The sequence below is a fragment of the Elephas maximus genome, chromosome 4 (assembly GCF_024166365.1).
Source record: "Elephas maximus indicus isolate mEleMax1 chromosome 4, mEleMax1 primary haplotype, whole genome shotgun sequence".
NCBI lineage: Eukaryota > Metazoa > Chordata > Mammalia > Proboscidea > Elephantidae > Elephas > Elephas maximus.
In genome coordinates, this window is record NC_064822.1 from 185,853,856 (window position 1) to 185,877,331 (window position 23,476).

Sequence of the window (23,476 nt, forward strand, 5' to 3'; positions counted from 1 at the left end):
TTTTTGTTTTGTTTTGATATTCCCGGATAGGCTGAACATGTGAGCTACTTTGATTATTGGTGTCTCTGAAGCTCTCATGTCCTGTCACCAGGTGGTTAGAGGTGTTACTAGGTATGTGAGCCTAGGAGTTTGTTTGCTTTTCTTGTGTAGATTCAGCTCAGGTGTCCAGGTCATTGGTCACTGAGTGTGTGGTGCAGGCTCTCACCTACAGACCTAGATGGGCAGGGCTACATCAGGATAATTGGGGTAGGCACAGGTATGTGGCTGCAGTAGGGGGTGATGTGCTGAGCAAGGTAGGGGGTTGATGGCTGCCCCTGAGTGCCTGGGTGGAAGGCGTGTCCCTTTTCCCTCGAGTGTGTAGGTGGGTGGATTTTGCAACCAGACATTGGGCACCCAATGCTGTTGGCTGTAAGGACTGGGAGGCACCACTTGTTCTCAGCCCCCTTCCGTGGATGGCTAGGTGGCATGGGTGGGGCCACCAGTCCTCAGGTCCCTGATGTGGGTAGGTAAGGACCCTGCCTAATGGGCGGGTGGTGTCAAATGTCACGAATCTGCCAATCCCACTTAACTGTTGCAGTTGAGAATAGGCTTCAGATATATACCCTGTCGTACTGTTATGATATGGGCCTATGCTGTTGAAATGGGCCCACACAGGTCTAGAGAGGCATAAAAGGCATTCAGAGTCTGTGGACCCCTTACTCCTGTGCCTAGGCAATAGGCTGTGCCTGCTCTGAGTTCCCAGTTTAGGGGTGCTGGCAGATTATTTTTTCGTGTTTGTTAATTTGTTCCCTCTCCAAAGCTGGGAGAATGGCTTGGGAGTGTGACGGGTCCTACTTCTGGCCCAGGGGGTGTGGCAATCACTGAAGCAGAACTGGACCAGAGCAGAGTGGGGAGGGGGCAGGTAAATGGGAGAGAGGTTCTTTCCAGAAGGGGGAAGGGATTTTTTTGATTCCATGCAGTAGGTTAGATGCTCACACTTAACTTTTGCAGAGTCAGTGCCGCTTTCCCCTGGTTCTGCAGGCTTGCGCAGACTCTCCGCCACTGTGTTTCTTCTGGTGTGTAAAACATGCCCTGAGCATTACTGCTTGCCTCAGCCTGTGTGCGCTAGTGATCCAGCCTGTAGGGTTTTTTGCCAGCACATCTGACCTGGCGAACATATCCTCGCTGCTTCTAAACTGCCTCTCCTTCCCCCTGCCGCTCAGTCTGACTCATCAACTTTGTCTTTGATGTTTAGGGCCCCTAGATTGTCATATATAACCGATTCGCTTTTTTTTTTGGGTCTTTGTTGTAAGAGCGACCACAGGAAGTGTCTGACTACTCTGCATCTTGGCCCTGCCTTGCCATTTCTTTATGGTGCTCATTATTGGGAGAGCCTACCTAGGGGCCATCTAGAAAAGCAGAAATGTGCCTTGCATAGTTCCAGCTCCAGCATCCCAAAGCAAAGTATAGAAGGATGGATTTTGAGCTGAGAGACAATAGCTTAATAACTGCCTCTGTCCATTCCTTTGGCTAATTGTCATCCTCACACACCTTTCTACAAGTACTTGAACTTCTATAGAACAACAAAAATAGCTGGTTTTGCCTAACAAGATGCAGCTGTACTTTATACATATCTTTCATACGAACAAAGCCATTTCTCTCCAAGATAAGGAAATGAAATGTTGAAATAACAATTGTATTTATTTTGGAAAAACAATCATACTGTCCATCTCTGGGTCACGATAGTTAATTTTCAAATTTCAGTCACAGTCCCATCTGAATATTCTGTTACCTAAAGAGTGAATTATAAAGTTAACCTCTAGTGAAACTTGTACGGGTAATAAGGAAAAGGAAAAGCAGCAAGAAGAAAATATATACAGATTATACACACACACATGCAGGCAATGTTCATTTCCATAACTGGTCACAAGGCTGTAGTTAATATTTATAATTTCCTTCTTCCTTTACCCATTCCATGTATCCTTTTCCCTCAGCAAGGATCTCAACTGGTTGGGATTTTAACCTAGTCGGGGCCACCCAAACCTTCATTCCTGAACGGTCTGAATCTTCAGTGGTCTTGCCTTTTTTGGTTGCTGTAATTTTCCATTGACTTTTACTATTGAACATGGAAGTACTGAGCAGTTCCCCAGAGAATTCCTGTTTCCAGGCATAGTTCTCCCTGCCCTTATTTTTCGAAGCAACCTAGTTTCCCCTGGTTATCTGGATCATTGCTCCAGGTGGTAGAGTAATCCTCCTTTGCCTATTGGCCCAGTGGCATCAGGATCTCAAAACGGCCAGATGGTAGTCTCAGCTTCTAATTCAACAAAACCTTGGAAACCAAGGCCTTTAAACCAGCAGAGCTGAAAGTTGTGAGGCACTAGAGGGAGATTGCAAGGCTGGAGAGAGAAGAAGCGCTTGCTCCTGGCTTGTTTCCTGCTTCTGTGACTGTTCTAGAATGCCTCTTTACGTGGCAGGGCAGAGCCGTCCCACGGCAGCAGCTGAATCTAGTGTGTAGCTTTCCCAGCACCTGCAGAGCCAGCCACGTCTTCTTCCCTGCCCCTCAGAGAGACACCAGAGGAACCATCGCAGATGATTGTGTAGAAGGGTGGGTTTGGTGCTGAGAGATAATATCTTAATAATTGGCACAGAAACTCACTTATACTTCTGTTTTCTGGTATTTAAAGGACCAAACTCTAAGGGAGGAAAAAAGTACAGATAATATAAAATAGTAGCTTTTAATCCTGGTTTCACAGTAGACTCACCTGGGGAATTAAAAAAAATATACACAGATACTTGGACTTTTCCCCTAGAGGTTCTGATTTGATTGGTCTAAGGTGGGATTTGGACACTGCATTTTTTTTTTGATTATTCTTAAAAGCCTCCAAGTGAGTCAGGAGCCCTGGTGGCACAGTGGTTAAATGCTCGACTACTAGCTGAAAAGTTGGTGGTTCAAATCCACCCAGAGGCACCTCGGAAGACAGGCCTGGTGATCTGCTTCTGAAGGGTCACAGCCCTGAAAACCCTACGGAGCAGTTCTGCTCTGCGCACACGGCGTGGCCCTGAGTCAGAATCAACACAGTGGCAGTTAACAACAACAACAGGGGATTCCAATGTGCAGCCTGGGCCGAGAACCACCGACACAAAACAAGAAGCAGCCCCGAATCCTCTGGTGTGGATGTGCACACATAGCTTAACGGGGAAGATGGGGAAGACTCAGCAATTAATACAGCAAATCACTCCCCGCACTGACTTTGAGCAGAAGGGCTGTGGAAGGTAAATTCTGGGCCAGTGCTGTCTTCTGATCAGTGATACGATTGTATCTGCTCAGTCCTTATCCAGCTTATAATGCAGCTGAAGCTGGAGCAGACCATCCACTGCCTGCTGGATGAGTGCCACAGAGAGGTCAGTAAATACCTGGGTTCTTGGGCACCCCTCAGAATTCCCATTTGTCGGAGCTGGCCCAACCCCTTCTTTAGGGAGGTGGGGGAACTGAAGCCCAGAGAGGAAAAGGCACTCCCTTGCCTGGGGTCTCTTAAGCAGATGTCAGAACCAAAGCTAGTGGCTGGGCCTTGGGTCCTGCCCCGCACCCTTGCTCACCCTTCCAGTCTCCCTTATGCCACCTCCCTACTGTGAAGATACATCTTTCTGGCACAATAATTCCGTGGCCCATTTTCTGTATTCTCCTAGATGCAATATTGATTTTCCTCGATGAATATATCAAGGAAATATGTTCACTATGTCTTGGTTTAGTGTTTTTATTTGTTTTTTAATTTCATGTGTTACTTTATACTGAAGGCATTTGCCTTTATCACCATTAAAGCAAGCACCGAGTGGGTATGTTCAACCTGACTTTTTATTGTAGTCAAAGATGTCCATTAAACAAACAGCTTTTAGATTGCGTTTAAGATTTAGGAATAATATCACAATCCGTTTTATGTTTCAAAAGGAAGACAAATGTTTGTCTTAACACCATCAAGAGCAACATTTAGTTATAAATTATATTAAAATTAGCATACCGTAATTAATATGCATATGATTGATATATCTGATTGAATTTACAATTGCATACACATCAGTACTTCTTATGAAACTGATATCACCTAACACTTTCTGTATGCTGGGTGCTATGTTAGGTGCTTTACATGCAGTATCTCATTCAGTCCTTCCAACAACCATGTGAAATTGGTACTATTGTATTTCCAACCAAAGGAGTCTTACCCATAGTGCTACAGCTGGTCAGTGAAAAAGGTGAGATATAAAACCATACCCATGGACTCTAAGCAGCAAGCATAGTGCCTGGCACATACAGGGTATTCAGTATTTGTAGCAGCTGTTGTTGTTGTTAGGTGCCGTTGAGTCGGCTCCGACTCATAGTGACCCTCTGCACAACAGAACAAAACACTGCCTGGTCCTGCGCCATCCTTACGATCGTTGTTATGCTTGAGCCAATTGTTGCAGCCACTGTGTCAATCCACCTCGTTGAGGGTCTTCCTCTTTTCCACTGACCCTGTACTTTGCCAAGCATGATGCCCTTCTTCAGAGATTGATCCCTCCTGACAACATGTCCAAAGTATGTAAGACTCAGTCTCGCCATCCTTGCCTCTAAGGAGCATTCTGGTTGTACTTCCTGCAAGACAGATTTATTCGTTCTTCCAAGACAGATTTATCCAGTCCACGGTATACTCAACATTCTTTGCCAACACCACAATTCAAAGGCTTCAACTCTTCTTTGGTAGTAGAAGTAGTAGTAACAATAATGATAGTTTTTGCACTGAGCCAGCCTTCTGTCTTTATGACATTCCCAACTTTCACCCTCCAGTTTCTGCTTCGGTAGGAAGCAAAATACCACTATTATAATTCAGTTAAACAAACATGTACTGAGTTAGGTATTGAAGGCTCTGAGAGGAATCAGACTCAGTCCCTGTGCCCTGGGAGTTGTCAGTAAGTCGGGAGATGGCCATTTACTCATCTAGAGAGGCTGATTGTTGATGTGGTGAGAGGCGTACGCAATACAGGTGTTGGCGTGGGTGGGTGAGGTAAATTTTGGTGGGAGGTCTGTCCTGATCCTAATTTACAGGGTGGAGTGTGTTCACTTTCTGCAGCTGTGTAACGTGCCTTCCATGCGAGGTAGCCTGGCCATCCTGACCCTTCTTGGCAAGTTGGTGGATGCCATCCCTGCTCTGGCAGATATGCTTGTAATGGAGCATGGTGAGTGACTGTGGCCAAGAGCTACCAAGACCCTTTTGCCTGATTTGATCACTCTTTCATTTGGGTAGCCCATTCACTGTGTAAATCTGGGAATGCCATTTCTTGCTTTCTCTAGACCTCAGTTTCCTTATCTGCAAATATGTTCTTTGTTGGTCAATATGAAAAAGGTCAGTTTCTTAATTCTTGATCTTGTGCTATTTCCATCCATTTTTTAATCCATATTAATTATGTACCTATTAAGAAGCTTTCTTTTGGGTGGGAGGAGGAATTAATTCTGGAATGTAGAAGCATTTTTCTCCTGTCAGTGAAATGCAAAAAAAAAAAAAAACCTCAGGATTTACCCAAGGGTAAGTCACTTAACTTCTCTAAGCTTCGATTTTACCTTTTGATTAAGTGCCCAGAAAGCATTTACTGTGGCTAAGTTTTGTAAGGATCAACTGAAAATGGAGAAGAAGGTTCTTTCCAATATCCAAAGACTAGACAAATGAGGGATTACCAGTACTATGCCACTGGGATAAGTAATTTGGGGTTTCATGTAGCAGTTGACGCTGTGAGATTCACTCGGTCCTTGGGTTGTTTTCTGGACAGGCAACCTGATGGAGCATCTGTTGAGAGGTCTGGTGTACCCCAACGAGGGGGTGCAAGCTTCTGTCTGTTACCTCTACGGGAAGCTGTATGCTGCACCAATGGCAGCCGAGATGCTTTCCAGCCACTTCCGGGAGAAACTGTGTCCCCTCTTCCTTTCTACCCTGGACAGTGCCCAGACAAAGGAGCTACAGATCAACTGCTTGGGTAAGACATGGGGCTGGAGAAAAGAAGGGGAACAAACTTTTGAGGATTTCGCTTTAGGATGCGGAATTCATAGGTGGCACAAACAGTTAAGTGCTTGGCTGTTAACCAAAAGGTTGGCAGTTGGAGTTCACCCAGAGGTGCCTTGGAAGAAAGGCCTGGCAATCTAGTTCCAAAAAAACAGCCATTGAACACCCTATGGAGCACAGTTCTACTCTGACACACATGGGGTCGCCATCAATTGGAATCCATTCAACGGCAACTGGTGGTGGCTTTAGGACTTGAGTATCGGCTCCTCTTATGCAGAAATTTGCTGCTTTGCAAAGTGTAGAAACCACAAGCTTAGAAGATAAGATGCACAGACTGTGTGAAAGATGCTGGTGTGGCATTTTCAGGATGTTGGAAGGAGAAGAGGGAGGCAAGTTACACACCAGATTTTCTGCCTCTGATCTCTGTCTGCCTGGTGCATTCTGTACTTGCTGCCAAGATAATCATCATGCCACACAGTTCACGACCTGTCACTTTCCTATTCATAAATCTTCCATGGCTCCCTCTGTGGTCCAGGAAAAGGTCCAGGTTTTTATGCTTGTTTGAGACTCTTCAGGAGCGTTGGTATGACCTTCCAGCCTCTTCTCCTGCTACCTTCTTTTTTTTTTTTATTTTTATTGTGCTTTAAGTAGAAGTTTACAAATCGACACAGCCTCGTACAAAAATTTATATACACCTTGCTCTGTACTCCTAATTGCCCTCCCCCTAATGAGAGCACACTCCTTCCCTCCACTCTATTTTCGTGTCCATTCGGCCAGCTTCTGACTCCCTCTGCCCTCTCATCTCCCCTCCAGACAGGAGCTGCCAACATAGTCTCATGTGTCTACTTGATCCAAGAAGCTCACTCTTCACCAGTATCATTTTTTTCCCATAGTGCAGTCCAGTCCCTGTCTGAAGAGTTGGCTTTGGGAATGGTTCATTTTTGGGGCTAACAGAAGGTAATTGGGACCATGACCTCTGGAGTCCTTCAAGTCTCAGTCAGACCATTAAGTCGGGTCTTTTTACGAGAATTTGGGATCTGCGTCCCATTGCTCTCCTGTCAGGGCAGTCATCGGTTGTAGCCAAGCACCGTCTAGTTGTTCTGGTCTCAGGCTGATGTAGCCTCTGGTTTATGTGGTCCTTTCTGTCTCTTGGGCTGATAATTACCTTGCATCTTTGGTGTTCTTCATTTTCCTTCGCTCCAGGTGAGTTGAGACCCATTGATGCATCTTAGATGGCTGTTTGCTAACGTTTAAGACCCCTGATGCCATTCTCCAAAGTGGGATGCAGAATGTTTTCTTAATAGATTTTATTATGCCATGGTCCCCAAATCCCTGCCCCTGCTATGCTGGCCTTCGAAGCAGTCAATTTATTCAGGAAACTTCTTTGCTTTTACTTTAGTCCAGTTGTGCTGATCTCGCTTGTAATGTGAACAACAACATTCTTTTTTTTTTTTTTAGTAATTTTTACTGAGCTTTAAGTGAGCGTTTACAAATCAAGTCAGTCTGTCACATATAAGCTTATATACACCTTACTCCATACTCCCTCTTACTCTTCCCCTAATGAGTCAGCCCTTCCAGTCTCTCCTTTCGTGACAATTTTGCCAGTTTCTAACCCTCTTTATCCTCCCATCTCCCCTCCAGACAGGAGATGCCAACACAGTCTCAAGTGTCCACCTGATACAAGTAGCTCACTCCTCATCAGCATCTCTTCCCTACCCATTGTCCAGTCCCTTCCATGTCTGATGAGTAGTCTTCGGGAATGGTTCCTGTCCTGGGCCAACAGAAAGTTTGAGGACCATGACCGCCAGGATTCTTCTAGTCTCAGTCAGACCATTAAGTCTGGTCTTTTTATGAGAATTTGGGGTCTGCATCCCACTGATCTCCTGCTCCCTCAGGGGTTCTCTGTTGAGCTCCCTGTCAGGGCAGTCATCGGTTGTGGCCGGGCACCATCTAGTTCTTCTGGTCTCAGGATGATGTAAGTCTCTAGTTCATGTGGCCCTTTCTGTCTCTTGGGCTATTAGTTATCGTGTGACCTTGGTGTTCTTCATTTTCCTTGGCTCCAGGTGAGTTGAGACCAATTGGTGCATCTTAGATGGCCACTTGTTAGCATTTAAGACCCCAGACGCCACATTTCAAAGTGGGATGCAGAATGTTTTCATAATAGAATTATTTTGCCAGTTGACTTAGAAGTCCCCTTAAACCATGGTCCCCAAACCCCTGCCCTTGCTCCGCTGACCTTTGAAGCATTCATTTTATCCCGGAAACTTCTTTGCTTTTGGTCCAGTCCAGTTGAGCTGACCTTCCGTGTATTGAGTATTGTCCTTCCCTTCACCTAAAGTAGTTCTTATCTACTAACTAATCAGTAAATAACCCTCTCCCACCCTCCCTCCCTCCCCCCCCCATAACCACAAAAGTATGTGTTCTTCTCAATTTATACTATTTCTCAAGATCTTATAATAATGGTCTTATACAATATTTGTCCTTTTGCCTCTGAGTAATTTCGCTCAGCATAATGCCTTCCAGGTTCCTCCATGGTATGAAATGTTTCACAGATTCGTCACTGTTCTTTATCAATGCGTAGTATTCCATTGTGTGAATGTACCACAATTTATTTAACCATTTATCCATTGATGGACACCTTGGTTGCTTCCAGCTTTTTGCTATTGTAAACAGAGCTGCAATAAACATGAGTGTGCATATATCTGTTTGTGTGAAGGCTCTTACTTCTCTAGGGTATATTCCGAGGAGTGGGATTTTTGGGTTGTATGGTAGTTCTATTTCTAACTTTTTAAGAAAAGGCCAGATAGATTTCCAAAGTGGTTGTACCATTTTACGTTCCCACCAGCAGTGTATAAGAATTCTAATCTCTCCGCAGCCTCTCCAACATTTATTATTTTGTGTTTTTTGGATCAATGCCAGCCTTGTTGGAGTGAGATGGAATCTCATCGTAGTTTTAATTTGCATTTCTCTAATGGCTAATGATCGAGAGCATTTTCTCATGTATCTGTTAGCTGCCCGAATATCTTCTTTAGTGAAGTGCATGTTCATATCCTTTGCCCACTTCTTGATTGGGTTGTTTGTCTTTTTGTGGTTGAGTTTTAACAGAATCATACAGATTTAGAGATCAGGCGCTGGTCGGAGATGTCATAGCTGAAAATTCTTTCCCAGTCTGTAGGTGGTCTTTTTACTCTTTTGGTGAAGTCTTTAGATGAGCATAGGTGTTTGATTTTTAGGAGCTCCCAGTTATCTGGTTTCTCTTCATCATCTTTGGTAATGTTTTGTATTCTGTTCATGCCTTGTATTAGGGCTCCTAAGGTTGTCCCTGTTTTTTCTTCCATGATCTTTATCGTTTTAGTCTTTATGTTTAGGTCTTTGATCCACTTGGAGTTAGTTTTTGTGCATGGTGTGAGGTATGGGTCCTGTTTCATTTTTTTGCAAATGGATATCCAGTTATGCCAGCACCATTTGTTAAAAAGACTATCTTTTCCCCAGTTAACTGGCACTGGGCCTTTGTCAAATATCAGCTGCTCATATATGGGTGGATTTATCTCTGGATTCTCAATTCTGTTCCACTGGTCTATGTGCCTGTTGTTGTACCAGTACCAGGCTGTTTTGACTACTGTGGCTGTATAATAGGTTCTAAAATCAGGTAGAGTGAGGCCTCCCACTTCCTTCTTCTTTTTCAGTAATGCTTTACTTTTTTTTTTTACTTATCCGAGGCTTCTTTCCCTTCCATATGAAGTTGGTGATTTGTTTCTCCATCACATTAAAAAATGTCATTGGAATTTGGATCGGAAGTGCATTGTATGTATAGATGGCTTTTGGTAGAATAGACATTTTTACTATGTTAAATCTTCCTATCCATGAGCAAGGTATGTTTTTCCACTTAAATAGTTCCTTTTTAGTTTCTTGTAGTAGTACTTTGTAGTTTTCTTTATATAGGTCTTTTCATCTTCGGTAAGAATTATTCCTAAGTATTTTATCTTCTTGGGGGCTACTGTGAATGGTATTGATTTGGTTATTTCCTCTTCGTCGTTCTTTTTGTTGATGTAGAGGAATCTAAGTGATTTTTGTATGTTTATCTTGTAACCTGAGACTCTGCCAAACTCTTCTATTAGTTTCAGTAGTTTTCTGGAGGATTCCTTAGAGTTTTCTGTGTATAAGATCATGTCATCTGCAAATAGAGATAGTTTTACTACCTCCTTGCCAATCCGGATACCCTTTATTTCTTTGTCTAGCCTAATTGCTCTGGCTAGGACCTCTAGCACAATGTTGAATAAGAGCGGTGATAAAGGGCATCCTTGTCTGGTTTCCGTTCTCAAGGGAATTGCTTTCAGGCTCTCTCCATTTAGAGTGATGTTGGCTGTTGGCTTTGTATAGATGCCCTTTATTATGTTGAGGAATTTTCCTTCAATTCCTATTTTGCTGAGAGTTTTTATCATAAATGGGTGTTGGACTTTGTCAAATGCCTTTTCTGCATCAATTGATAAGATCATGTGGTTTTTGTCTTTTGTTTTATTTATATGGTGGATTACATTAATGGTTTTTCTAATATTAAACCAGCCTTGCATCCCTGGTATAAATCCCACTTGGTCATGGTGGATTATTTTTTTGATATGTTGTTGAATTCTATTGGCTAGAATTTTGTTGAGGATTTTTGCATCTATGTTCATGTTGTTCATGAGGGATATAGGTCTGTAATTTTCTTTTTTTGTGATATCTTTACCTGGTTTTGGTATCAAGGAGATGGTGGCTTCATAGAATGAGTTAGGCAGTATTCCGTCATTTTCTATGCTTTGAAATACCTTTAGTAGTAGTGGTGTTAACTCTTCTCTGAAAGTTTGGTAGAACTCTGCAGTAAAGCCATCCGGGCCGGGGTTTTTTTTGTTGGGAGTTTTTTGATTACCGTTTCAATCTCTTTTTTTGTTATGGGTCTATTTAGTTGTTCTACTTCTGATTGTGTTAGTTTAGGTAGGTAGTGTTTTTCCAAGAATTCATCCATTTCTTCTAGGTTTGCAAATTTGTTAGAGTACAATTTTTCGTAATAATCTGATATGATTCTTTTAATTTCAGTTGGGTCTGTTGTGATGTGGCCCATCTCGTTTCTTATTCGGGTTATTTGTTTCCTTTCCTGTATTTCTTCAGTCAGTCTGGCCAATGGTTTATCAGTTTTGTTGATTTTTTCAAAGAACCAGCTTTTGGCTTTGTTAATTCTTTCAATTGTTTTTCTGTTCTCTAATTCATTTAGTTCAGCTCTAATTTTTATTATTTGTTTTCTTCTGGTGCCTGATGGATTCTTTTGTTGCTCACTTTCTATTTGTTCAAGTTGTAGGGACAGTTCTCTGATTTTTGCTCTTTCTTCTTTTTGTATGTGTGCGTTTATCGATATAAATTGGCCTCTGAGCACTGCTTTTGCTGTGTCCCAGAGGTTTTGATAGGAAGTATTTTCATTCTCGTTGCATTCCATGAATTTCTTTATTCCCTGCTTAATGTCTTCTATAACCCAGTCTTTTTTCAGGAGGGTATTGTTCAGTTTCCAAGTATTTGATTTCTTTTCCCTAATTTTTCTGTTATTGATTTCCACTTTTATGGAGTTGTGGTCTGAGAAGATGCTTTGTAATATTTCGATGTTTTGGATTTTGCAAAGGTTTGTTTTATGACCTAATATGTCGTCTATTCTAGAGAATGTTCCATGTGCACTAGAAAAAAAAGTATACTTTGCAGCAGTTGGGTGGAGAGTTCTGTGTAAGTCAATGAGGTCAAGTTGGTTGATTGTAGTAATTAGGTCTTCCGTGTCTCTATTGAGCTTCTTACTGGATGTCTTGTCCTTCTCCGACAGTGGTGTGTTGAAGTCTCCTACTATAATTGTGGAGGTGTCTATCTCACTTTTCAGTTCTGTTAAAATTTGTTTTATGTATCTTGCAGCCCTGTCATTGGGTGCATAAATATTTAATATGGTTATATCTTCCTGGTCAATTGTCCCTTTAATCATTATGTAGTGTCCTTCTTTATCCTTTGTGATGGATTTAACTTTAGAGTCTATTTTGTCAGAAATTAATATTGCTACTCCTCTTCTTTTTTGCTTATTGTTTGCTTGATATATTTTTTTCCATCCTTTGAGTTTTAGTTTGTTTGTGTCTCTGAGTCTAAGGTGTGTCTCTTGTAGGCAGCGTATAGACGGGTCGTGTTTCTTTACCCAGTCCGTGACTCTCTGTCTGTTTATTGGTGCATTTAGTCCGTTTACATTCAGCGTAATTATAGATAAGTATGTGTTTAGTGCCGTTATTTTGATGCCTTTTTATGTGTGTTGTTGCCAACTTCATTTTTCCACTTACTTTTTTGTGCTGAAACGTTTTTCTTTGTAACTTGTGTGTTCCTCATTTTCATAGTATTTGACTTTATGTTTGCTGAGTCGTTACATTTTTCTTGGTTTTTATTTTGAGTTATGGAGTTGTTATACCTCTTTGTGGTTACCTTAATATTTACCCCTATTTTTCTAAGTAAAAACCTAACTTGTATTGTCCTATATCGCCTTGTATCCCTCTCCATATGGCAGTTCTATGCCACCTATATTTAGTCCCTCTTTTTGATTATTGTGATCTTTTACATATTGACTTCAATGATTCCCTGTTTTGAGCGTTTTTTTTTTAATTAATCTTTATTTGGTTTTGTGATCTCCCTATTTGAGTTGGTATCAGGTTGCTCTGTTCTGTGAGCTTGTGTTGTGCTGGTATCTGATATTACTGGTTTTCTGACCAATTTCCTTTAGTATTTCTTGTAGCTTTGGTTTGGGTTTTGCAAATTCTCTAAGCTTGTGTTTATCTGTAAATGTCTTAATTTCGCCTTCATATTTCAGAGAGAGTTTTGCTGGATATATGATCCTTGGTTGGCAGTTTTTCTCCTTCAGTGCTCTGTATATGTCATCCCATTGCCTTCTTGCCTGCGTGGTTTCTGCTGAGTAGTCTGAACTTATTCTTATCGATTCTCCATTGTAGGAGACCTTTCTTTTATCCCTGGCTGCTTTTAAAATTTTCTCTTTATCTTTGGTTTTGGCAAGTTTGATGATAATATGTCTTGGTGATTTTCTTTTTGAATCAATCTTAAATGGTGTTCGATGAGCATCTTGGATAGCTATCCTTTCGTCTTTCATGATGTCAGGGAAGTTTTCTGCCAAGAGATGTTCAACTATTCTCTCAGTGTTTTCTGTTGTTCCTCCCTGTTCTGGGACTCCAATCACTCGCAAGTTATTCTTCTTGATAGAGTCCCACATGATTCTTAGGGTTTCTTCATTTTTTTCCATTCTTTTATCTGTTTTTTTTTCGGCTATATTGGTGTTAATTCCCTGGTCCTCCAGATCTCCCACTCTGCATTCTAATTGCTCTAGTCTGCTCCTATGACTTCCTATTGCATTGTCTAATTCTGTAATTTTATTGTTAATCTTTTAGATTTCTACATGCTGTCTCTCTATGGATTCTTGCAACTTATTAATTTTTCCACTATGTTCTTGAATAATCTTTTTGAGTTCTTCAACTGCTTTATCAGCGTGTTCCTTGGCTTTTTCTGTAGATTGTCCTATTTCATTTCTGAGGTCATCCCTGATGTCTTGAAGCATTCTGTAAATTAGTTTTTTACGTTCTGTATCTGGCAATTCCAGGATTGTATCTTCATTTGGGAAAGATTCTGATTCTTTAGTTTGGGGAGTTGTAGAAGCAGTCATGGTCTGCTTCTTTATGTAGTTTGATATCGACTGCTGTCTCCGAGCCATCACTAAGATATTGTAGTGATTTATTCTATATTTGCTCCCTGAGTCTTATCTTGTTTTGTTTTCTTTCAATATACGCAGATGGGCTACTAGATTGCGCTGTCTTGAGTGTTGTAGCCCTTGACTCACTTATGACCTATTAGCAGCTGGTTTGGGCTCTTACCAGATATATAAGCCTGAGTCTATTCACTGTTCTTGAGTAGAATCTGATTTTGAGTCATCAAGTGTGTGATGCAGAATGTCACCTATCCACCTCGAGAAGTAGTGGTGATAGTTGTGTGCACCAGACTCTAGTAGCAGCTGGGGTTCACGCTCCAGCGGGGGCAGGATGCTGACAGTCTTCCCGCAAGTGTCAGTGAGGTAGGTGTGTCTCTATTCCTAAAGCACCTTGGTGGGTGGGCTCTGCAGCTGTACCTTAGGCCCCCAATGCAAGTACCTCTACAGATTGGTAGGTGTTACCCTCCTTAGACCCCTAAGGCAGGAGGCTAGGTGGTCTAGGGGGAGCTTCAGCCCTCAGTTCCCTGTTGTGGGTCAGTGAGGGCTCTGTTGAATACGCAGAGATATCAGACCTGGGAAACTTGTCTTTCCAGTAAATCTGCTAAAACAATTGCAGTCAGATCCCTATCAGAAATGCCTTTGCATTGTAATAGCCACCTTGTTCCCTGTAGGGATGAAAGCCCGAGACTGTGGATCACATATGCTTGTTTGGAGCTGGTTCTGTGTTTTTAGTCCAATTAGGGAAGGATTTTTGGTCCCTGGGTTTTTTGTAGTTGCTTTTCTCAGGCCAGGAGAATGGGTTAGGAAAAGACAAAAACAAAATGCAAGAAAGAAAAACCGAAGAGCAGTTTACTTTCTGGCTCAGGAAATTCCAATGTTAATGAAGCCGCCTGGGAAGGGGAGGGGAGGGTTCAGATAAATAGGAGAGAGTAGCACCCTGGAATATAGACAAAGTTACTTATCTTGGTTGGGATGACTGTTTTATCTGAGATTCCTGAGGGACGCGTTGTCAACTGTGTGCGCCGGCTGGGTAGAGATTGCCCCCGAGGGTCAGGCCCGCGTCCCGTGCTTGCGGTGTCTCAGAAGCCGCGGTTAGTTCCTCCGCTCCCAGTCCAAAGCCCAGCGCCACGGTTCCCCAGTGGGGACTCCGCACTCCCGGCTCCAAAACCAGTCGCTTCCTCCCGGTGACTTATCCTCCTGTCAGCTGCGTGGCTGCGCTGCCTGCGTGCACTGGCTGGGCTTCCCCCGAGGTCAGTTCAGGGGGATGCCGTGCTCAGCTCCCCTGCGCCCAGTCCAAAGCCCGGTGCCAAGGTTTCTTGACTGGGACGCTGGCTCCAGGCTCCGAAAACAGTCGCTGCTTCCCCATGGTTGTTCGTCCTCAGTCTCTGTCACTCAGGTCAACTCTTTAAATCTGTGTTTGTTGGTCAGGGTTCATAGATTGTCATGTATGTGATTGATTCACTTGTTTTTCCAAGTCTTTGTTGCAAGAGGGATCCGAGGTAGCGTCTGCCTCGTCAGCCATCTTGGCCCCACCTCCTGCTTTCTTACATAAGTACATGTTGTCATTGTTAGGTGCCGTCGAGTAGCTTCTGACTTATAGCGACCCTATGTACAACGGAACAAAACACTGCCTGGTCCTGCACCATCCTAATTATTGTTGTTGTGCTTGACACCATTGTTGTAGCCACTGCGTCAGTCCATCTCGTTGAGGGTCTTCCACTTTTTCGCTGACCCTCTACCAAGCATGATGTCCTTCTCCAGGGACTGGTCCCTCCTGGTAACATGTCCGAAGTATGTGAGATGAAGTCTCACCATCCTCACTTCATGAGCATTCTGGGTGTACTTCTTCCAAGACGGATGTTTCTTCTTCTGTTATATTCAATATATTCAATATTCTTCACCAATGTCGTAATCCAAAGGCATTAGTTCTTCTTTGGTCCTTTTTCATCATCCAGCTTTCACATGCATATGAGGTGATTGAAAACACCGTGGCTTGGGTCAGGCACACCTTAGCCTTGAAGGTGGCGTCTTTGTTTTTTGTTTTTTTTAACACTTTAAAGAGGTCTTTTGCAGCAGATTTGCCTAATGCAATGTGTTGTTACAGAAGTACATAAGATCTATCAAATGCCCTGAGAAGGGAGCTTTTGTATTTTGGACAGAGCAGATGGGCACTGTGATTGGTGACGTTTGAGGGCCTGTTCTGGAGCAAGAGCTACAGGGAAAAGCAGAGTCTATGGGTGACAACGACTTTTTTCCACAGTGTGGGCTGAGACCCCTGTGCGGAACAGCCCAGCCACAGGTAGTGAGCATTCATTCAGGTCCAGGCCTGGGCTGGGCTCTGGGTCACAGAGATCAATCAGGCCAAAGTTGTATGTTGGGGGAGCTCACAGGCCAGTGTGGAAGACAGATGTGAAAACACTTAGAGTCCAGCGTTATAAGAGCTGTCACAGAAGTTACATAGGAGAGGGTGGGAGAACAGGGTGGGAGAAGTACCCCAAAGGAAAGGATACTGGGACTGAGTCCTCAGTGTGAGTGGACGTAGGCCAGGGGAGGGAGGGAGGGAGCCACACGGGCAAAAGCACAAGGTAGGAAGCAAGGTAGGTAACTTGGAACAGGGTAGTAAGTGGAGTCAGAGCATGAAGGGGGCAAGTAAGTGCCCAAAGGCGAGGCCCTGGCCCATCACAGGAGCTGGCCTGAGCATAGCAGAGGGAAAACTCAGCTGATGATACTTGGAAATCTCATTTTAAATGCCACCTCTTTTATGAAGCCTTTCCTTACCACCTGCTCCCCCCAGCCAGATGTGTGATCCACCCTTTGAGTTGAACCGTTTAAGTGCTGTATGTCTTATATTCTGTTATGTGTCATCTTATCCATTTAGCCTAAAGCTCAAGATCCTTACAAGGCTCTTTATGATCTAACCCTTATTTACCTCTCCAGCCTCATCTCTCACTTCTCTTTGTGTGCCACCCTGTAGCCAAAACAACCTTACTGAACCAAATAAGTCTCCAGGAACACACCATACCCTCCTGCCTTTGTTCACTCTCTTCTCTCTGCCCTGAAGAAGATGCCCCTCTATCTGACTTCTCATCCTCAAGGTTTGGCTCAAGTATCTTCTTTTTTCTAGAAGTCTTGTCTGAGCCCCTGGCTAGATTTGATGCTTCCTCTGATTTCCCATAGACCTTTGGGCTTTCCTTGTCACAACATTTCATATTAATATTTAATATTCTGACATGCGATCTTTGTTAGCTAAATCATGTATTATTTGGAATGCTTCAGTGGCTTCCTATGACTTCCAGCATAAAGACTAGAATCCTTAACGTAGCTTATATGGTCTTTGATAGTATGACTCCTGCCTACTTCTCAAGCGTCATTTCTTGACATGGTATTCTTTCTTCAGCCACTCTGACTTTCTTTCAGTCACTGGCGTGTTGTCCCTCTGCCTGGAATGCTCTGCCAACTTCACCTTGCTTCACCTAAGTGTGTGTCCTTAAGGTTTGGCTTAAACTACACCTGCTTGTGGAAAGCTTTACTGATCTTCTACGATAGGTTAGATCCTCTTGTATCCGAATATTCCTCATTTATATCCTTAATTGCAATTATAAGGAATCATTTGTGTGACTTTGTTTTGTGACCGTTTTCCCTACAAATGCACCATTTGTCAGTCAAAAAATATTTATCGAGTTTATTTTTCATGACAGGGACTGCGCCAGATGATGGGTGGATGATCCCTGCCCTCATGAAACTTACAGTTTAGTGGGGAAACCAGGGGCTATGCTTGTCTGGTTCACTATTGAATCTCTACGTCCTTACCCCTGGCACATGTAGGTTCTCACTAGATCATTGTGGAAGGGAGCTGGGTTGCAGAAAGCAAATTGGTGTTTAAGGATTCTAACTGTTCTTCATGTCTATGGAGGCGTGAGGAAGTGTCTCTGGGGTTGTCTGCGGAGCTACCTCAGATGTACTGTGGTGCCTGTGTTCCTCTCACCTTACGTATCCACCCGTTTGCTTCCTAGGTTTGCTGAGGCAGCTGCTGAAGTATGACCTCTTTGTGACCATGATCATGAACAAATCTGCACTGCCAGAAAGTGCTGAGAGTGTCGAGGGGCTGCCACGAGAGACCTCACTGCCTTTGGTGCTCAAAAAGGTAGTTGTCTTGTGATGCCTGGTCTCCAGGTTCAATAACAAGAGGAACTAAATGTCTCTTGGACCTTGTCATAGTCCACCATCCCTTCTATCTAGGATTTCCAAAAGTTTCCTTATTGGCCAAGATGATATGCTGTCACAGGACTCAGAGCAGGTTTCTTTTCGATAATTAAGTTCTTATCTTTGCATCTTCCCCTTCACATTGGGATGCCTGAGAATGGAGAATGCATACAGCAGTAGAAACAAAGCCACCTCAGTTGTTTTAGGTATAAAACTCAAGTTTCTCAACTTGATACCAAAAGCTCTCTTTTTCTGGACCTTGCCTATCCCTTCAGCCTCCTTTACCTGTCCCCTCCAAAACCTGGTGCTCCAACCGTATACACCTTTTCTCTGGCCCTATACATGTAGGTCATCCTACCCCTGACCCTGTACAGATGCTCTGCCCTTCTGCTGTGAGCCTTTCCCCCTCTTTGTCTGTTGATCTCTGATTCAACCTTTAAGGCCCGCAGGCCTCCCTTGTCGCTCCAGGTCTTTTAGGCAGACTATGTCCCTCTGTCACAGTGCTGACCTGACCATATTGTGATTGGTCGACTGGGAGCTTCAAGGCAGGACCTGAGTCTGGCCGTCTCTCTAGTCAGTGTTCAAAACAGGGCCTGATGGAGCTACAGATCCTCGTGTGATATTGGGGTGATTGATCAGATTGTGGGGCTCTTATTCAGGAAGGGAGGGAGCCCTGGTCACCATGGGAAAGGGACAGTCAGGGATAGATAAGGTAGATATTACAAGATAGCCAGAGCAAACTGCTCTTCCTTTGGTTCTCTGGGGTACCTCAAGAATGGTCCATGCAGGACCTCTGAACTCCGGAGATCAAGTCCTGAGTCTCTGAACCAGATAATCTTATATCTGTGTTCATTTCTGTGCTGCCATCCTAGAGCTTGTGGTAGCATCTGGTTAGAACATTTCATCCTGGGCTCAGCAAAATGGATCTTGTGTCCTCACAGGAGAGCTACCAGGCATGGTAGTGGCAGTGTCAGGGAGTGTTTCCCAAGCGGAGAGAACTTTTTGGGAACATGAGTCTGGGTTTACAGGTCTCAGTCTCCATCCATATGTGGAGACTGTTCTTCTGTTGGTAATTTTGGTTGATCATGATTTTATTTTATTACAGCAACTAGCAGGGTTGGGATTAGGGTGAGGCAAGTGAAGCATTCACCTTGGATGCAAAAAATTTAAAGGAGAGCTAAAAAAACTCAGCACTTAAGATAAATCATATTTAATTGCAATATTAAAAAATAATGCAAAAAATTCATGATAGGGTGGGCATTTGGGGACCATAGTTTCAGGGGACATCTAAGTCAATTGGCATAGTAAAATCTATTAAGAAAATATTCTGCATCCCACTTTCGAAAGTGGCATCTGGGGCAAGTGGCCATCTAAGATGCATCAATTGGTCTCAACCTACCTGGAGCAAAGGAGAATGAAGAACACCAAAGACACAGGGTAATTATGAACCTAAGAGACAGAAAGGGCCACATAAACCAGGGACTACATCAGCCCGAGACCAGAAGAACTAGATGGTGCCCAGGTACAAATGATGGCTACCCAGACACAGGGAACACAACAGAACCCCTGAGGGAGCAGGAGAGCAGTGGGATGCAGACCCCAAATTCTTGTAAAAAGACCAGACTTAATGGTCTGACTGAGACTAGAATGACCCCGGAGGTCATGGTCACCAGACCTTCTGTTAGCCCAAGTCAGGAATCACTCCCAAAGCTAACTCTTCGGACAGGGATTGGACTAGACTATGGGATAGAAAATGATACTGGTGAAGAATGAGCTTCTTGGATCAAGTAGACACATGAGACTATGTTGGTATCTCCTGTCTGAAGGGGTGATGAGAGGATGGAGAGGGTCGGAAGCTGGCCGAATGGACACGAAAAGAGAGAGGGGAGGGAGGGAGTGTGCTGTCTCATTAGGGGGAGAGCAATTAGGAGCATATAGCAAGGTGTTTATAAATTTTTGTATGAGAGCCTGACTTAAAGCACTATAAAAGTTAAAAAAAATAATTCATGATAAAATATCAAAATTAAAAAAAAAGATAGGACTGGCGTGTTTCCTTATACTGCCATTCTGGCGTTCTGTGATTACCGGAGTGTAAGGCTACTTTTTTGTGCTGGTGATCAACTTACTCTCCAAAGATTCAGATCCATGGGAACATGCTGTCAATGTTTGTGTTCCTGCTGTTGCGACATTGATTCATTCCTTTAGTCAAGAACCTACCAAGCACTAATATGATGTGTCAGTCACTGTGTTAGGCACTAGGAATACTGTGCTATGTGAACAGACAAGTTTCTTGCCCTTGCTCCCCGTAGAGTCTAGTGGGGAAGGGAGATAATAGATGAGTAAATGAACTTGCTCTCAAACATTGAGCAGCTAAAGCAAAAGGAAGAAATGATGAAGTAAAAGAACTGAACAGACGATTTCAAAGGGTGGCTTGAGAAGGCAAAGTAAAGTATTGTAATGACATGTGCAAAGAGTTGGGGATGGAAAACCAAAGGGGAAGAACATGCTCGGCATTTCTCAAGCTGAAAGAACCGAAGAAAAAGTTCAAGACTCGCGTTGCAATAGTGAAGGATTCTATGGGAAAAATATTAAACAATGCAGGAAGCATCAAAAGAAGTTGGATACACAGAGTCATTATACCAAAAAGAATTAGTCGACGTTCAACCATTTCAAGAGGTAGCATATGATCAGGAACTGATGGCACTGATAGAAGAAGTGCAAACTGCGCTGAAGCCGTTGGTGAACAGTAAGGCTCCAGGAATTGATGGAATGTCAATTGAGACGTTTCAACAAATGAATGCAGCACTGGAAGTGCTCACTCATCTATGCCAAGAAATTTGGAAGACAGCTATCTGGCCAACTGACTGGAAGAGATCCATATTTATGCCTATTCCAAGAAAGGTGATCAAAACGAATGCAGAAATTATTGAACAATATCATTAATATCACATGCAAGCAAAATTTTGCTGAAGATCATTCAAAAGTGGCTGCAGCAGTATATTGACAGGGAACTGCCAGAAACTCCGGCCGGATTCAGAAGAGGATGTGGAATCAGAGATATCATTGCTGATGTCAGATAGATCCTGGCTGAAAGCAGAGAATACCAGAAGGATGTTTACCTTTGTTTTATTGACTATGCAAAGGCATTTGACTGTGTGGATCCTAACAAATTACGGATAACATTGCGAAGAATGGGAATTCTAGAACACTTAATTGTGCTCATGAGGAGCCTGTTACATAGCCAAAGAGGCAGTTGTTCGGACAGAACAAGGGGATACTGAGTAATTTAAAGTAAGGAAAGGTGTACGTCAGGGCTGTATCCTTTCATCATACCTATTCAATCTGTATGCTGAGCAAATAATCCAAGAAGCTGGACTATATGAAGAATGGGGCATTGAGATTGGAGGAAGACTCATTAACAACCTGTATTATGCAGATGACACAACTTTACTAACTGAAAGTGAAGAGGACTTGAAACACTTACTGATGAAGATCAAAGACCGAAGCCTTCAGTATAGATTACACTTCAACATAAAGGAAACAAAAATCCTCACAGCTGGACCAATAAGCCACATCACGATAAATGGCGAAAAGATTGAAGTTGTCAAGGATTTCATTTTACTTGGATCCACGATCAACAACCATGGAAGCAGCAGTCAGGAAATCAGAAGACACATTGCATTGAGCAAATCTGTTGCAAAGGACCTCTTTAAAGTGTTGAAAAGCAAAGATGTCACCTTGAAGACTCAGGTGCACCTGAGCTAAGCCGTGGTATTTTCAATCCCATTATATGCATGTGAAAGCTGGACAATGAGTAAGGAAGACTGAAGAAGAATTGGCACCTTTGAATTGCAGTGTTGGCGAAGCATATACTATGGACTGCCAAAAGAATAAACAAATCTGTCTTGGAAGAAGTACAACCAGAATGCTCCTTAGAAGCAAGGATGGCGAGACTGCGTCTTACATACTTTGGACATGTTGTCAGGAGGGATCAGTCCCTGGAGAAGGGCATCGTGCTTGGTAAAGTACAGGGCCAGCGGAAAAGAGGAAAACCCTCAACGAGATGGATTGACACTGGCTCCAACAGTGGACTCAAGCATAACAAGGATTGTAAGGATGGCACAGGACTGGGCAGTGTTTTGTTCTGTGGTACATAGGGTCTCTATGAGTACGAACCAACTCAATGGTACCTAACAACAATAACAACAAATGAACAAGCAAGATAATCATAGATTGTGATAAGCACTATGAAGGAAACAAAGGACCCAAGATAGAGTAGTGCAGGAAGCCATCTACAGGTTGAGTGGTCAGGCAAGGCCTCTCTGAAGGGCTGAGGTTTGAGCTGATGCTTGAAGATGAAAATAAGCCAATGATATGAAGAGTGGCTGTAATGGGCTCAAGCATAGCAGCGATTGTGAGGATGGCACAGGACTGGGCAGTGTTTCATTTTGTTGTACATAGGGTCACTATGAGTCGGAACTGACTTGATGACACTGAACAACAACATGAGAAATGGTGTTATGGATAGAATCATGTCCCCTAAAAATGTGTCAACTTACCTAGGCCATGAATCCCAGTATTGTTTGATTGTCACCCATTTTGTCATCTGATGTGATTTTCCTGTGTGTTGTAAATCCTACCTCTATAATGTTAACGGGAGCACTGGTGGTGCAGTGGTTAAGAGTTTGGCTCCTAAACAAAAAGGGTGGTAGTTTGAATATACCAGCTACTTCTTGGAAACCCTATGGGGCAGTTCTACTCTGTCCTTTATGGTCGCTATGAGTCAGAACTAACTTAACAGCAACGGGGTTTTTTTGGGGTTTTATGATGTAACGAGGCAAGACTAAAGGCAGTTATGTTAATGAGCCATGAATTAATCTCCAAGATTAGGTTGTATCTTGAGTCAATCTCTTTTGAGATATAAAAGAGAGAAGTGAGCAGAGAGATAGGGGGACCTCATACCACCAAGAAAGCAGTGCCGGGAGCAGAGTGCGTCTTTGGACCCGGGGTTTCTGCACTGAGAAGCTCCTAGACCAGGTGAAGATTGATGACAAGGACCTTCCCCCAGAACCCACAGAGAGAGGAAGTCTTCCCCTAGAGCTGGCACCCTGATATTGAACTTCTAGCCTCCTAAACTGTGAGAGAATAAATTTCTCTTTGTTAAAGCCATCTACTTGTGGTATTTCTGTTATAGTAGTACCAGATGACTAAGAAAAATGGGTTGAGAAGCATTTTGGCAGAGGGAGTAGCAAGTAAAGACTGGGAAGGAAAGGGCTTGGTATGGTCTAGAAACAGATGGAGACCAGCGGAATGGGAGGGTGGGTGAGAGGTGAGGGGAAATGATGCAAGATGAGGTGGAGTGATCAGGGACAGGTTATGCAAGCCTTGGTAGGTCATGGTCAGTAATCGGACTCTTTTAAAGATAGATTTCCATAATTAATTTTTTTATAATAGAGAAAAAGAGTTGGAGTATTTCCTTCTCAACACGGTAAGGCATATGCATGTTAAA

General features: G+C 43.2%; 1 protein-coding gene across 1 annotated transcript in view; it reads left to right on the top strand.

Moving 5' to 3' along the window:
* Positions 1–23,476, top strand: part of MEI1 (meiotic double-stranded break formation protein 1) — a 124,230-nt gene that overhangs the window by 11,993 nt on the left and 88,761 nt on the right. Inside the window, exons 4-7 of the mRNA XM_049884513.1 lie at positions 3,308–3,381; positions 5,082–5,187; positions 5,776–5,979; positions 17,778–17,908. Coding sequence (XP_049740470.1) covers positions 3,308–3,381; positions 5,082–5,187; positions 5,776–5,979; positions 17,778–17,908 — 515 coding nt within the window. The remainder of the gene's footprint in view (positions 1–3,307; positions 3,382–5,081; positions 5,188–5,775; positions 5,980–17,777; positions 17,909–23,476) is intronic.